Source organism: Callithrix jacchus, chromosome 4 (assembly GCF_049354715.1).
Source record: "Callithrix jacchus isolate 240 chromosome 4, calJac240_pri, whole genome shotgun sequence".
Taxonomy (NCBI): domain Eukaryota; kingdom Metazoa; phylum Chordata; class Mammalia; order Primates; family Cebidae; genus Callithrix; species Callithrix jacchus.
Window position 1 is genome coordinate 117,281,346 of NC_133505.1, and position 16,384 is coordinate 117,297,729.

General features: G+C 42.0%; 1 protein-coding gene and 1 non-coding gene across 2 annotated transcripts in view; one reads left to right on the plus strand and one right to left on the minus strand.

Annotated features, from left to right (window-relative positions):
- The first annotated feature begins 4,094 nt into the window (after window positions 1-4,094).
- Window positions 4,095-16,384, plus strand: part of SLC16A10 (solute carrier family 16 member 10) — a 177,470-nt gene continuing 165,180 nt past the window's right edge. Inside the window, exon 1 of the mRNA XM_008994911.5 lies at window positions 4,095-4,676. Within this exon, the coding sequence (XP_008993159.3) occupies window positions 4,334-4,676 (343 nt within the window). The 5' untranslated portion in view covers window positions 4,095-4,333. The remainder of the gene's footprint in view (window positions 4,677-16,384) is intronic.
- LOC118153274 (U6 spliceosomal RNA) lies at window positions 7,738-7,842 on the minus strand. The gene has a single exon (XR_004742531.1). It is a non-coding gene; the product is annotated as a U6 spliceosomal RNA (small nuclear RNA).

Sequence of the window (16,384 nt, forward strand, 5' to 3'; positions counted from 1 at the left end):
TTGGCTCACTGCAACCTCTGCCTCCCAAGTTCAAGCGATCCTCCTGCCTCAGCCTCCTGAATAGCTGGGATTACAGGCACCTACCACCAGGCCAGAGCAGTTTTTGTATTTTCAGTAGAAATGGAGTTTTACCATGTTGGCCAGGTTGATCTACAACTCCTGACCTCAGGTGATCCCCATGCCTTGGCCTCCCAAAGTGTTGGGATTATAGGTGTGAGTCACCACACCTGGCCTAAAATTTTATATTATAGCAGTTCAGTAGTACTCCAGCTTCCTGCCAAATCACCACCACTATAGCATAGTACTGTTTCTATTTTATGATTTGGAGAGTAGAGACATGGAAAAATTATGTTTTAAATTTTGTTCGTAGCCACTAAGGCAATACAAAGATACTCTTGGGCACTAGATTGAAAACACTAATTAAAATTGTAGTACAGCAGCTTGTACCATGCATGTATTGGATTTACATATAGTATACATGAAAATCCATAACCACATATTTCAGCATTTTGGTATTTAGTAATTCAACTTAAAGTAATTCAGCATTTTAGTATTTATTAATGAGCAGGCCAGGCGCAGTAGTTCATGCCTGTAATCCCAGCACTTTGGGAGGCCAAGATGGGTGGATCACCTGAGGTCAGGAGTTTAAGAGCAGCCTGGCCAACATGCTGAAACCCTGTCTCTACCAAAAGTACAAAAATTAGCCTGGCGTGGTGGTGCTTTCCTGTAATCCCAGCTAACTGGGAGGCCAAAGCAGGAGAATCACTTGAACCTGGGAGGTGGAGGTTGCAATGAGCTGAGGTCGCACCACTGCACTCCGGCCTGGGCAACAGAGTGAGACTCCATCTGAAAAATAAAATAAAATATAAATAAATAAGACTGTCCTAAATAGGAAATGTTGGTCTTTTAACATAGAATAAGGGGGCTGGGTGTGGTGGCTCACGCCTGTAATCCCAGCACTTTGGGAGGCTGAGGCAGGCGGATCATGAGGTCAAGAGATGGAGCCCAGCCTTGTCAACATGGTGAAACCTTGTCTCTACTAAAAATACAAAAAGTAGCCAGGCATGCTCACCTCTACTCAATACATTCCTCTGAACACCTGATTCCTTGTGATTTTCCCGTCCCACTGAAATCTCCAATCCATTAAAAAAAAAAAAGTTACCCAGTCTAAGGCATTTTGTTATAGCAGCTGAAATGGACTAAGGCGCCTTCTTGACACAGTCAGTGATGGCACTGCAGCCCATCCCATCTTTGATTTATTTATTAGTTATGGTTGAAATAATTTTCCTCATTTATAATCATTTATCTGCTTCAAAGCCCAGTCATAAAAAAAAAAAAAAAAGTAGCCAGGCATGGTGGCGGGCACCTGTAATCCCAGCTACTCAGGAAGCTGAGGCAGGAGAATCGCTGAACACAGGAGGCAAAGGTTGCAGTGAGCGAAGATCTCGCCATTACACTCCGGCCTGGGCAACAGAGTGAGACTCCGTCTAAAAAAAAGAAATAGAAAAAAAATAGAATAAGGAATCAAGTAGATTATTTTATTTAATAAATAAGTTTAACATAAACTACAGATGAAAAGGCCTACATAAAGTACTGACGGCATTTAGACTTAATGAACAATTATACTTTTTAAAATTTTATCAATCTTTTCATCTAATCCTAAAACACTTAATAAATAGGAACTCATTATAAGTATACCATCAGTATGATGTAGTTATAAGTAAATAGGTTCATATTTTCAGATGGAGAAGGTGAAGTAAATCCAATAACACAATGTGAGTTATTGATTGGTAGGGACATAGAAACAGAAGGTAGTTTTCCCTGACACCTAAAACTCTGCTTCATTCAAAAGCTTATTGGTGGTTAGAAGTAAATATTCTTTTTTTTTTTTTTTTTAAAGAGATGGAGTCTTACTTATGTTGCTTGAGGCCAGGAGTTCAAGACCATCCTTGTTGCTGGTCTCAGCCATGAGACCTCGCAAAGTGAGAGGTTGCTCATTGCAACCTCTGCCTTCTGGGTTCAAGCAATTCTCCTGCCTCAGCCACTTGAGTAGCTGGGATTACAGGCCCATGCCACTACGCCTGGCTAATTTTTGTATTTTTCGTAGAGATGGAGTTTCACCATATCAGCCAGGCTGGTCTCAAACTCCTGACCTCAAGTGACCCACCCACCTCAGCCTCCCAAAGTGCTGGGATTATAGGCTGAGCCATGGCACCCATCCCTCTTAGGCTCTTCTTGACTGTGACAATTTCTCAGACTTTCTTGTTTTTGATGACGTTTATAGAAATGAAAAGTACTTAACTGGTATTTCGTTGACTGCCCTTAATTAGGGTTCGTCTAATGTTTTTCTGATGTTTAGCTAGGGATTATGGGTTTTGGCAGGAAGACTATTGAGGTAAAGTACCATTTTCATCACATCATATCAAGGATACATTATCATCTGGTTGAGGTACTGTATGCCATTTTTTTGTACCCTAAAGTTACTTCTTCCCCCCAGTCGGTTTTCATGCTATACTCTTTGGAAGAAATTTACTATGCACACCCACACTTATGGAGTGAACCATTGTACTTCACCTCCCTGAGGGAGGAGTGTTTACATAAAGTATTTACATTTCCTGCAGAAGAGATTTGTATATGCTCTCCTCATTATTTATTTACTTAATCATTTACTTACATCAGTATTGCCTCATGGATAATTTTTACATATGTATGTGTGCACGTGCGCAAATATATATTCGATGTGCTTTCTTTGCTCAATAATATGTTGTGGACAACTTTCAAAGTCAATAGAGATGATCTTCATAACTTTTAGAGATTATAAAGGATGTATTTAATCAGCCCTCTACCAAGGTACATTATACTTCCAAATTTTCCTTATTTCCAACATTACTAGGTTAACATCTTCATATATTCATTTTTGTGCACTTGTGGTGCCTATTCCTTAGTTTACTATTTTACCCTCATTTGCAAGCCATATTTCACTTGAGCTATGTTCCCCATCCCGCAAGCAAGCATCCTTGCTTTCCTTAGTTTATGCTATTTTCTCTACCTGGAATGCTCTTTTCCCGTCTTCACCTACTGAAGTCGCCCGTATGAATCAGTTTTGGAGAGAATTTAAGGGACTACGTCACTCTCTTTTTTGTGCATGTATTAAAACACATTGTCCGAGCCTCCTAGTCTCTCCCAGGACTCTTTCCTATCAGTTTATGAACTGATAGAGGCAGAAATATGATCAATTGCACTCATCTCTGTACTCTATCACAGTGGTGGGCACATCAAGTAACTAGCATATTTTGACTTTGATTGAAGTGAAGAATCCGAATAACAGAAATTAAGAAGCGTCCTCAATATGCATAGTAGATTACTCTTCCTTTCTTTTACATAAGATGGCACTCCATACTTCACGGAGACAAAGGAGTTGAATACAGGTTTTAGTTTTTGTTTTAAGTGAAAACGACTGTGTTGTAGTTGAAAAGTAATGCTTTCTAGCTGTCTGTTAGAAATGTTTGTTGGTTGAAGACTTTGAAATTGCAGCAAAGACTGAAAATAAGCATCTTCGGTGGGTCAAATATTCATAAGGAAATTGTATACGAATGCAGGAGAATGGAACTGAAGTAATAAAATAAGGCCTTTGATCCTTCAGACTTCTTTTTTAAGCAGGCAGGTGGCATAACGAATCTTACATTTTATAATTAGTACTGAGAGGTGAATGCCAAAACGTAAAACAAACACAAAATCGAGACAATGTTAGGGTGACTGTGACGCTATGTGGGTGAGTTGAGGCTTAAGATCCGGTTTGGCTCCTCAAGGCCCACCGCGCCCGCACCTAGGAGACGCGCCCCTTCTGCTCATGCTTTGAGGCGGGGTGACCCACACATCTGTGCCCCTCTCTGAGCAGGAGGCGGCCCCGTCGCAGACGCGCGCGCAGATAGCGTCTGCAGCCAGCACCTGGGGCCGCGCGCCGCGGGGCGCCCCGCCTCCGCTTTCCGAGACCCAATCATCGGGAGGCTGTGGGGGCACATCCCTCTCCCGGCCACGCCCCCAGCCGGCGAGGCTGGGGGTGCTTTTAAGAACCCGCGGCTGGCATTGGGCTCAGTTGGGGGTGCGGGGCTGTCACCGAGAGGATTTGGTGCCGATCCCGGAGGTGCTCGCGCGCGCCAGCTGTCCTCGCGGCCGCCTGCGCGCTGCCCGACCGGCCGCCCGCCCGCCTGGGGCTCCGCAGTCCTCGCCTCGGCCTCGTTAGACCGCTGGGAGCCCCGCAGCTCCGCGGGAACCCGCGGGTAACTCGCGTCCCTAAGCGCTCCTCCAGCACCTGAGGGGGCCGCCTCGGGCCATGGTGCTCTCCCAGGAGGAGCCCGACTCCTCGCGGGGCGCGGGCGAGGAACAGCCGCTCGGCCCCGCACCCACGGGGGCTCCTCCGCCGCCCGGCCCGGGAACCTCGGACAGCCCGGAGGCGGCTGTTGAGAAGGTGGAGGTGGAGTTGGCGGGACCGGCGGGCGTGCAGCCCCGTGAGTCCCCCGATCCCCCAGAGGGCGGCTGGGGCTGGCTGGTGATGCTGGCGGCCATGTGGTGCAACGGGTCGGTGTTCGGCATCCAGAACGCTTGCGGGGTGCTCTTCGTGTCCATGCTGAAGACCTTCGGCTCCAAAGATGATGATAAGATGGTCTTTAAGACAGGTGAGGCGCGGCGCCCGCCGAGGCCAGCCTGGGGGACCCGTATGGGGCCCCAGAGCGCATTCCGCGTGTGAGGTGTGAGCTGTACCCGACCCCGAGTACGTGCGTCGGTGAGTCCTCGTGCCAGAGGGTGCGAGTGGGGGGGTCTGTCGGGATGCTGACAGAGCTTGCCGTTTCTGGGGCTTCGGGGTGCCTGTCTTTATGTGGAATCCAGCTGCAGAGCTGTGTTTGCAAGCAGGTGGCAGAACTTACGTGCCGAGATCGTCCTCCTTTCCCCTCCGCAGAGTAGACGCTAACAGCCCACAGGATCCCTTCCCTTTAGTGTATAAAAACAAACAGAACCCCAGAACCTTCAACCCCAGACGTCACAGTGTCGTTTTTGTGGTCTCTTTCGTGACTATGCCTTTTGTGTAGTTGTACATCTGCCTACTGGGCCGCAGAGGGGTGTGAGTATGTTGGCGGGGCGGGGGGTGGAGTTTGGCGAAATGAAAGAGATTTGTACGAAGGTCACTGGAGTTCCGAAGGGGGCCCTGGAAGAGTCACGGTTCCGTGCCTTCCCTCCGCCCCCGCTTTGCCCACTGTGCTAAATGTAGAAAGTATGGGAGGCAGCCGGATTAGGGACTAGGAAGAGGAAGGTGAGGGGTTGCCTCTTCCCTCTTCCTCTTGTGTTTTTTGACACTTTTAAAACCATACAGTAAATTAGATATAAAAGGTGCAGATTCAGTATTTTCTCCCTGAAGAGCATTATTAAGACTTTTTTGGCTGATTAGGCAAAAACAAGTCTAAGCCCTTCTGCATGACACTTTAACATAAATTATTTCATTTTATCCTGCAAGGTGAGTGCTGTCAATCCCATTTAGGTGAGAAAATATAGCTCAGTGAAAGTGTCTTGGTGGGTAGCAGAATGGCAATAAAACATGTATCAACTGACTTCAAGGGCTAAGTGATTTCCATTACTAAATCAGACTCCTTCCCTGTCATTTGGGGTAACTTTATATGATTAATAGTCTTGTTTTTAACCTTGATTTTCTATTATTTTTAGAGTGAATATTCCTTAGGTCTTTAGTATGTATACACGGAATGGGCAAGACTGTAATAAATTCTAAGGCAAAGGTAATGCTGGGTTGTGTGGAGAGTTTTAAAACCTTATATAAATACTATTATACTATTTGTATCATTCTGCAACTTACTTTTCTTCCATTCCACATCACATTTGTGACTTATCCACATAATACCTCAGTTTGAACTGATAACTCAAATTCTTTCCATTTTAACTTATATGGTTTGCATTGTTTGACTATATTATACTCTATGCATTCTCCCTTTGATAGACATTTAGATTGCTTCCAAATTCATTCTAAACAATGCTGCAATGAATATTGTACACTGCCTCTTTGTGCGAGTGAATATGGTACCATATTTAACCTGGAATTTCTGTTCTTTAAATAGCTATTGAAACTGCTGTGGTATGCAGGTCAATGGGCTAGGTACAAAAAGTGTTAAAAATATAATAACATGTCCTTACGTTTTAAGGAAGGTAATCAATGTGAAGTATAGGAGGGGAGATATGTATATTTAATAAAAAAACAAACATAGTTTGGTGTCTTTTCTATCTAAGTATTGGGAGTCTGAGAGGGAAAAGCCCCCCCCCAAAAGGCAGAATTGACAGAGTTAACATTTAAAGACTAGTTCCAACATTTAGCATAATTCTGGCCTGGGATTACAGATTTTTAATGCAGTCGAGACAACAGCAGTCTTTTGTTTATCATCATTTTTGCAAATTCAGGTAAGTAGGTCCTTTGGTGTTTGCGGTTTTTTTTTTTTTTTTTGAGAGAGAGAGAGAGAGAGAGCAGCTGTGGAGAGAGATCATAGCTTTGCCAGGGATCAGAATTTTGCAGTGTCAAAGCCTCTATTTACTACTTGTCCCCAAAGTTCCAATTGGCTGCAATATCCCAATAGTGGGTAGCTGAAAGTGAGGGAAGGACCTCATTTTTCTTTTGCACTCTTTGAAACTTCATGTTTTCTGTTTTGATTAATATCTTCTATTTACTCAGTTCAGTCTTTGACAACTCTTTCAGTCATGTTTGTGTATGTGTGGGTATGTATCATATAAACAGTTTTACAGGTATGCTAGTTAAACGTGTGAAGATCTTTGTGCTTCTCTGCCTGACTGCTGTATATCTGTATATGGTTGTGCCATTGCACAGGGGTGCCCAACTCAGGGGTAAGTGGGGACTGAAAACCAGTCTGGGTTCTGGGTGCCCTTTGTCTGATTCCCACAAAAGGACCCTATGCACTTGGTAATGGCCCTGTATAACACAGCATCTAGATTGAACAGTGGGTGCTAGGCAATATGTTTATGACTGATAGATGTTAAGGGCTGAGGAAGAAAACAGATTTAAACTTAATGGTGGAAAATATGGTTATAAGGTAGTCTTTAAGCCACTTATTGTTGAGATCTCTCTTTCTTCCCTTGTCCCCCACCTCAGTGCACAGATACACACATAGGTGTTTCATAAAGTCCCTCATCTACCACAGGCACTGTTATTTGAGAATATCTGCTTTGAAGTTTAATTGTTCAGGCTTTTTCATTTTGATAGTCGAATGCTGAGTCATCTGTGATCAAGCATATACAAGCTTCAAATACATGCCAAAAAATATCTGGAATTTGTTTAAGGCTTTTATTTTTCAAAGTTTTGGTCTATTTCCTGTTACCTTACTTACGATTGATAATCCTGGTGTTAGAGTACAGTTAGTTCTGGCTCCTTGTTTGCATTCGCTTTTTTATGGCAAGTGATTACCCTAAGGATATACAGAGAGGTGGTGGTGGAATGGAATCTAGGTCTCCAAATGATGGTGCACATTTCTTGTGTACTTCCCTATGGGTAAATATTTTAGATGCATTCCTGTTTAAATCTCACCGTAATTCTCTGATAGACTTTATTAATATCTTTCTGTTCAGATACGGGAACTCAGGGCTTACAGAGTTTAAGAAGTGGAGCCAGAATTTAACCCCAGGCTTATCTGACTGCAAGAGCTGGGATTTTAATTTTTATTATTTATTTAAAATACAGAATGCTTCGTGAATTTGCATGTCATCCTTGTGCAGGGGTCATGCTAATCTTCTCTGTGCCATTCCAATTTTAGTAAATTGTCATTCAAAGTGCTGCTGAAGCCAGCACCAGGAGCTGAGTTTTAATCATTCATCATATTGCATTGACTAGATAACATTCTGCAAATACGATATTCTTTATGTTGTTAATTAATTTGAGTGTTGGTGATTGGTTGAGTGCTCTACCACACATTCTGGGATTAGAAAGAAGTCTGAAAGATTAGGGTCCCTGTTTCTTGGTCTCACTTTGTGGTGAATAAACAATTGCAAATTATTAATGTCTCAAACTATATTTCTAAAGTGTAGAGAGACTTCCATAGAGGAACAAGATACTGCCGTATGCCATTCAAGCAAAAGTCTGGGGTTTCCTTTGAAGAATCATGCTCTTTTAGATTGAGCCACAGCAGGACAATGTTTCTAGGCAGAACTGAGGAGACTCTTAGGCTCAGTTCTCAGGGCTCTGTTAACTCTTCCTACACAATGGGTAATCTACCCACAATTTCTCAGGAAAGGACCTGAAAAAGTTCATTCACACTAAGGTATAAGTGAGTTTACACATCTTACTGTTAATTCTCTTTCTATAAATGCTTACCAAGTTATCTAACATGCTCTGTTTTGGGCTCTGTGCTAGGCACTGGAGGTAATCACTGAGAGAAAAAGCTACTGTTTCCAAGTAGCTTAGGATCTGTTGTGGGATACAAATTAATAACAGATAAGAATAGAATATTTCCCTGAAGGATTTGCAATATAACAGTACTCAATGTTATTCTAAAAGGCTGAAATTCTAAGGTCATTTCAACAGGTGATGGGGGTGGGGAAGGCATTTGACACCTCTTTCTCTATGGTTGTAAATCTCACTTGGTGAAATTAAGACTTTGGAAAGGGGAAGTAAGCCGACTCCAAGTTGGGCAGTAGAACCAATGAAAAATGCTGATGGCATCACAGCCCCATTATGGTGCCCAGCTGCCGATGACATGGCACTTAGAGGAGTGCCTTACACATCCTGCTGTGTCTGAGGGAGCAAGCTGAGCTTGAGTTGTCTCTTTTTTTGAGACAGAGTTTCTCTGTGTTGCCCAGGCTGGAGTGCCGTGGCACATGACAGCTCATTGCAACCTCCGCCTCCTGGGTTCAAGTGATTCTTCTGCCTAAGCCTCCTAAGGAGCTGGGACTACAGGTACCCACCACCACATCTGGCTAATATTTATATTTTTCATAGAGGCGGGGTTTTATCACGTTGACAGGCTGGTCTCGAACTCCTGACCTCGTGATCCACCCGCCTCGGCCTCTCAAAGTGTTGGAATTACAGGTGTGAGCCGCTGCACCCAGCCAAGTTGTCTCTTTTTAGTTGAATTTTTACCTGTTCACATGTGCATGTTTCTTGCCTAGGTAGAGAGGAATCAGACACTTTGGGGAAGAATTAAAAACAATGCAATTAAGTGGAACACTGTTTTTTTTCCTTAGAAAGTCAATTTTGGCATTTTGAGAGGCTGAGGCAGGTGGATCACCTGAGGTTCAGGAGTTTGAGACCAGCCTGGCCAACATGGTGAAACCTTGTTTCTACTAAAAGTACAAAAAATTAGCTGGGTATGGTTGGGTGTGCCTGAAATCCCAGCTACTCGGGAGGCTGAGGCAGGAAAATCGCTTGAACCTGGGGGGCAGAGGTTGCAGTGAGCTGAGATAGCGCCACTGCACTCCAGCATGGGCAAGAGCAAAACTCTATCTTAAAAAGTGCAACTTTGTTTTAACTCTGCTAGATACTGGAAAACCCATGGAACTAATGAAGAGTTTAGGATTTTTGTTTATTTATTTGTTTTGCTTTGAGATTATGCCATTGCACTCTAGCCTGGCCAACAAGAGAGAAACTTTGTTTCAAAAAAAAAAAAAAAGTGTAAATCAAAACTTTAAAAATCCAGTAGTTTAAAAGTAGATTATCAAAAAGGTCCTGAAAGGGAGGCTCTTTGGCTATAATCTTTAATGCAACTCTACTCTCCCTGAATAGAGACAGATTTCTTTTTAGATGATTACAGTCACAAAATAGGATTTTCAGTAGCATTTAGGGATGAATGAATCTTGCAGTACCTCTCCTTATATCTTGCTAGCCCCTCTGAAACTTCAAGTCAGTTAGTGCTTCCTCAGAATTTGTTCCCCTCACAGCAAGTTTTCATGTTTACAGTTATACTGTTATCTATGTCATACAGTTGTATGTGACACTTAGATTATAGGAAATTTTGGCTGCAGTTCAGAAGTTAACTGCTGTGTTTTGCCTTTATACTAAAGCAATTTTGTTTTGTTTGGTAGGAATTGCAGCCTGCATAACTAGCCATTTCTTTATCTTAGAAAAGTTTTTAGTAATAGTGCTTTGTTGAGCTATTTACAGTGAATGAATAATCTGGTTCGTGATTCTATACATCTTTCACTATAAGAAAAATACCTGATTGTCATTTATACTGGAAGGAGGTAGAAAAGCTAAGAGAACTCAAGGCAATAAACCAATCTAAACTACCTGTTAAAATAAGTGAGAAGATTATAAAAATGGTTCTGGGATTTTGGAATAATAGTGAGTATGGGGTGGGCATTTCCTACTTCATTTCCAGAATGTTCCTTAATTCAATGCAAGACTGAATAGTGTATATAGTGAATTCTAATTAAATACAACAATGTGAGATTGCTATGGTGTTTTTCCATTGAATTTTATCAATAAAATTAACTGCTGAAAGAACCCAATTAGCCAAAACGAAAACCCTAACAAATTTTTTCAGGTGAGATTTTGAGGTATCTTTTAGAATAAATTGTTCTTTGCTCTTGATGTGATTTGCTACATCTTTTTTGTTGCAGTTCCTTGAGGCTCAGTCCCTGGCCATGTACTTACTTCACTTTTCCTGCCCTCTTCCATCCACTGTCTTGGGGCTGTTATTTCCAAATCTCATCTCTGTGAACTTATTTACTATTTCTGGACAGTTCCATTTTAGTACACAGGTACAACATACTAAACTTACATGAACTTATTTTTCAGCCACTCCCTACAACCTTCCCCTAATACCAAAAATGACAGCCCACTTGTCGACACTCTTCTGAATCCATATTCCTCCTCATTTCTCAGGGCATGATATCTCTGGTTAAGTCAGAAACCTGGAATTTATCTTAACTTCTTATTTCTCCTCCTTCCTTACCTGTTTTGCTAAATCAGAGTTCTTTTGTGTTTACCTCCTTAATGCCTCGTAAATCAGTCTTCCTCTTCTTTCACTGCTGTGTCTTAATTCATGCCTTCATTACTTTTTATTTCATTTTTTGAGATAGGGTCTCACTGTGTTTCCCAGCCTAGAGTACAGTGGCATGATCATAGTTCACTGCAGCCTCAAACTTCTGGACTCAAGCAATCCTCCTATCTCAGCTTCCTGAGTATCTGGAACACCAGGCACATGCCACCACACCCACCTAATTTATATTTTTATGTGTGTGTGGAGATAGCATCTTGCTGTTTGGCTCAGGCTTGTCTTGAACTCCTAGCCTCAAGTGAGTCTTCTGCCTCAGCCTCCGTAAGTGTTGGGACTACAGGCATGAGCTACTGTGCCTGGCCACCTTCATTACTATTGGCCACAATTATTGTCATAATCCCTTAACAGGATGGCTGGTCCTCAGTTGTACATCTGAGTGATTTTTCTAGAAGATTGAAACGTATGCTTTTTCTGTTTAAATGCCCAGTGACACTCATTACTTCTGGAAAACATCAAACTCCCTACTCCGAAGGCCTGCAAGCTCTAGCGCTTGTCTGTCCCTCTAGCCTTGCCCCTGCCTCTCTCCCCTTATTGGTGTTTGTGTTCTAGTCAACCTGTAAGTGTTACACTGGCCCAAATTTGTCTTGCTGCTTTCTGCTTCTGTGCCTTTGTGTGTGCCACTCCTCTCTTTGTGTGATGGTTTGTCCTTGTGAGATTCTGATGAAATGGTTGGGCATTTTATTCTTACGTCATAACCCTGAGACATAAACAGTGATTTTATCCAATTGTTATGTATTTGATGCACTTGGAATATTGAGGATAGCTACATTTTGAAGTTTTGAGAATCAATTCAAATAAGTTACAAATTATGCTTAAAATGGTAGACAGAGAACTTAATTTCAACCTATTCTGATAAAGCATTCTGTGAAAGGTATTTTAAAGATGATCCATATTTGTTAAAGTGCTGATTTTTATATTCCCTGATATGGTTTGGCTGTGTTCCCACCCAAATCTCATCTTGAATTATAGCTCCCATAATCCCCACTTGTCATGAGAGAGACCTGGTGGGAGGTAATTGAATCATGAAAGCAGGTTTTCCTGTGCTGTTCTTGTGATAGTGAATTAAGTCTCATGAGATCTGATGGTTTATAAAGAGCAGTTCCCTGCACATGCTTTCTTACCTGCCACCATGTAAGACATGCCTTTGCTCCTCCTTCACCTTCAGCCATGATTGTGAGGCCTCCCTAGCCTTGTTGAACAGTGAATCCATTAAACCTCTTTTTCTTTATAAATTACCCAGCCTTGGATATTTTGTCATAGCAGTATGAAAATGGAATAATACATTCCATTATCATAAAGAAAAGGCTTTTGGGTACATTATTTTTTAGACTGGCCTTGTGGTATGTCATTACCTCAATTTATAGGTAAGGAAGTTGCAACTTGCACATTTAGGATTGGGCTACGTGATATCAGTATTTACCTTAATTAAGTTGAACTTAAGAGCAGCTTTTTGGCTAGAAAAAAATTGTACTTATATCAAAGTTGTCCTAAAAGTAGAATCCTACCCTTGTCCCCAACCTGAAACTGTTTACTGCATATTTACTTGCATGTTCTCTAGAATATTCTCTCAATAGTGTCTCCTACTCAAGTCATCAGAAATCCTGTGATATCGTTTTTGGAAAAGAATTCCAGAGTTATTACCACTTAGCTAGAAATCTGGTCTTATTTTCAAATTAAACAAGCAAACCTTAACAAAAACAAGCTAAACCCTAAACATAACTTGAACAGTCAGCTCACCACAGCTCTGAGCACCTGCCTAGCCTGGTGCCACCCACGCAGGGACTGTGGATGTTTTTATTGGCAGAGATTCAGAACAGGAAACTCCAGAACACCTGGGAACTGTGCAGACCCACCACGTAAGAGAGATAGCCTGTCAGTGGCTGGAGGAATGGAGGAAAGCAGTGCTTTCAAATGTACATGCCAAATGTGTATGATCATACCTCTTTGCTAAAGTGCCTTCTTTAATAGCAAAAGTAATTCTTCACCTTGTGTATAGAAACTTTGAAAAGTCAATGAAGAAATGGCTTGCCTTATTCCAAGTAAGAAGTCTTTTTTCATTTCACTGTTTTAATTATGGGCATAAGTACGAAATATAGATTAGAAATACTGTATATGGATCAAAGCAGTGTTTCTTTTTGCTTGCTTTCCCCCTCCTGTCTCCTCTCCTCTCTTTCTTTCCCCTCCCCTCCCCTCCTCTCATTTCACAGGATCTTGCTCTGTTGCTCAGACTGGAGTACAGTCAGTGATGTGATCACGGCTCAAACTCTTGGGCTCAAGGGATCCTTCTGCTCCAGCCTCCTGAATAGCTGGGACTATAGGCACATACCACCACACCTGGCTAATTAAAAAATTTGTTTTGTAGAGGTGGAGGTCTCCCTATGTTGCCCAAGCTGGTTTTGAATGCCTGAGCTCTAGTGATCCTTCAACCTCAGGCTCCCAAAGTGTCGGGATAACAGGCTTGAGCATTGTGCCCAGCCCCAAAACAGTGTTTGTAACTTCCTTTATCCCCTCTTGATAAACGTAAAAAGTCTTCATGGTCCTTCAGAATTTTGATGCACACATCCTAGTGTAGTTTGCCTTTCCTTGTGAGTGAGTATCCCGAATATTCAGAAGATAACATCATACTCTGTATTATCCATCAGACAAAATTTTGTCAAGCTTTACTTTTATTTTTTTTATTTTAATTTTAATTTTTTATTGAGAAGGAGTCTTGCTCTGTTGCCTAGGCTGGAGTGCAGTGGTGTGATCTCAGCTCACTTCAACCTCCGTCACCTGGGTTCAAGCAATTTTTGTGCCTCAGCCTCCAGAGTATAGCTGAGACTATAGGTGCGCACCACCATGCCCAGCTGAGTTTTTTGTATTTTTAGTAGAGGTGGGGATTCACTATATTGGCCAGGCTGGTCTCGAACTGCTAACCTCAGGTGATCCACCTACCTCGGCCTCCCAAAGTGCTGGGATTATAGACATGAGCCACTGTGCCCAGCCAAGCTTTACTTTTAGTTATGTTATGGAAATAATTAGAATTATTTTCTTGTTTTTTACATACAGAATTATGATATTGAATATGTGCTTAAAAAAATTAATAAATGTACCCCTCTAGAACTTCTTATTTCTATCTCTTAATGAGTTAGGGGAGCTGTGCTGCCTTCCTCCTCCAGTGCCCCCACTTCAGAATCACTCACTAAGGAGTTTTAAATTCTATTAAAGATATGCTTTAGATAGTTAAGTCTAAATGAAGGGTCAATGATCAGATTAATGGATAAAAGTCCATTGCACCTAGGGAAAAGTGCATTGGTTTGCAGTTCAGCTAGCACCTATTTTTTGCTAGAGTAAATTGCAGCTGGGCGGGGTGGCTCACACCTGCAGTCCCAGCACTTTGAGAACCCTAGGTGGGATGACTGCTTGAGCCCTGGATTTGAAGAACAGCCTGGCAACATGGTGAGACCCCGTCTCTACTTTTAATTAAAATAAAATTAATATTAAAAAGTATCTTAACATTTTCAAGAAGAGTAAATTGTATCAGCAGTGTTTTGCCCGTGTTCAGAAAGCCAAAATTTATATTTGTGTTGCGTTTAGATTAAATCCAAGACCAATTTTGAGATATGTTTTAATATTATAAATATAGAAAACTACTGATTCATTGGAGATGTTTATTGACTTTTCTGGGTAGATAAGTGTTAGTGTAAAGTCAAGTAGGTTAGTCTGGAGGCTGTTTTTATTAATAAAAACCTTTTCATCCTGCTTAATTATTCTTTTTATTAGTTTTGACTTTACATTGCAATTTCAAATGGCAGCATCTCAAAGGATTCACATTTGTCAATGGTTGTTTAAAGTTGATCGATGTTTTAGTGTGAATGGGGCAGGAAGTTTTCATTGTTGTCCTGTAGTAACTGTAGCACTCAGACTTTGACAGGAGGATCCCTAACCATGTAGTTATTGACTGTGAGTACACTTCTCCTAAGAGTAAGTTGTTTTCTAGGAATAAATGATAAGCGTATGTAGTTTTACTTGTAGGTGTCATGTTTTGTCTCCTACTTAGAGAAAAATGTTACTTGTAGAATAGGCTCGAACTGAAAAAAGGACCTCAATTTTTTTATTTTTTTGAGACAGAGTCTTTCTTGCTCTGTCACCCAGGCTGGAGTGCAGTGGCACAATCTCAGCTCACTGCCACCTTCACCTCCCTGGTTCAAGCTATTTTCCTGCCTCAGCCTCCTGAGTAGCTGGGACTACAGGTGTATGCCCCTACACCTGGTTAATTTTTGTATTATTAGTAGAGAGAGGGGTTTCACCATATTGGCCAGGCTGGTCTTGAACTCCTGCCCTTGTGATCTGCCTGCCTTGGCCTCCCAAAGTGCTGGGATTACAGGCATGAGCAACTGTGCCAAGCTAGACCTGATTTTTAATAAGATCAGATCCTTTGGCCATATTTTGATGTTGGTTTAAAACAAAGATTCAGATACAATTGTTAAGAGCTCTATCATGCAGTAATAACACCTGAGCCTCAGCCAGTGACTACATTTTAAGTTCTTGTTGATTTTTTGGGGGAGGCAAGGGTTGCTGGTGAGGCATAAAGAAGGGTCAGAGGAGATAATAGACTTATACCTGTATTTTTATGCATAATTATATAGGAAACATTAAATCCAGAGTTGATAAATAATTTGTATTTATTTATTTATTTTTGAGACAGGGTCCTGCTTCACTGCCCAGGCTGAAGCGTAGGGATGTGAACACAGTTCACTGCAGCCTTGACCTCCTGGGCTCAAGCGATTCTCTTGTCTCAGCCTCCCAAGAGCTGGGACCACAGGCATGTGCCACCATACCTGGCTAATTTTTAAAGTTTTTTTTTTGTCAAGATAGGGTCTCACCATGTTCCCCAGGCTGGTCTTGAACTCCTGAGCTCAAGCAATCCTTCTGCCTTGGCCTCCCAGAGTGCTGGGATTTTAGGTGTGAGCGACCATGTTCGGCTGATAAGTAATTTCTAATCTAAAAATCCTATTTTATATGAAGAGGGAGGACAAATAGGGTATTCTTTCCCACATTTTGTTGCTGGCCAGAATCTTGGCAGGTTTTTACCTGCTTTAAAAATGGTTAAGGCTGGGCAGGGTAGCTCATGCCTGTAATCCCATTACTTTGAGAGGCCGAGGTGGGTGAATCTCTTGAGGCCAGAAGTTCTAGAGCAGCCTGGGTAACATAGTGAAAATACAAAAATACATCTCTATGAAAAATACAAAAATTAGCTGGGCATGGTGGCACACACCTATAGTCCCAGCTACTCAAGAGGCTGAGGTGGGAGGATCACCTGAGCCCAGGAGGTCAAGGCTGCA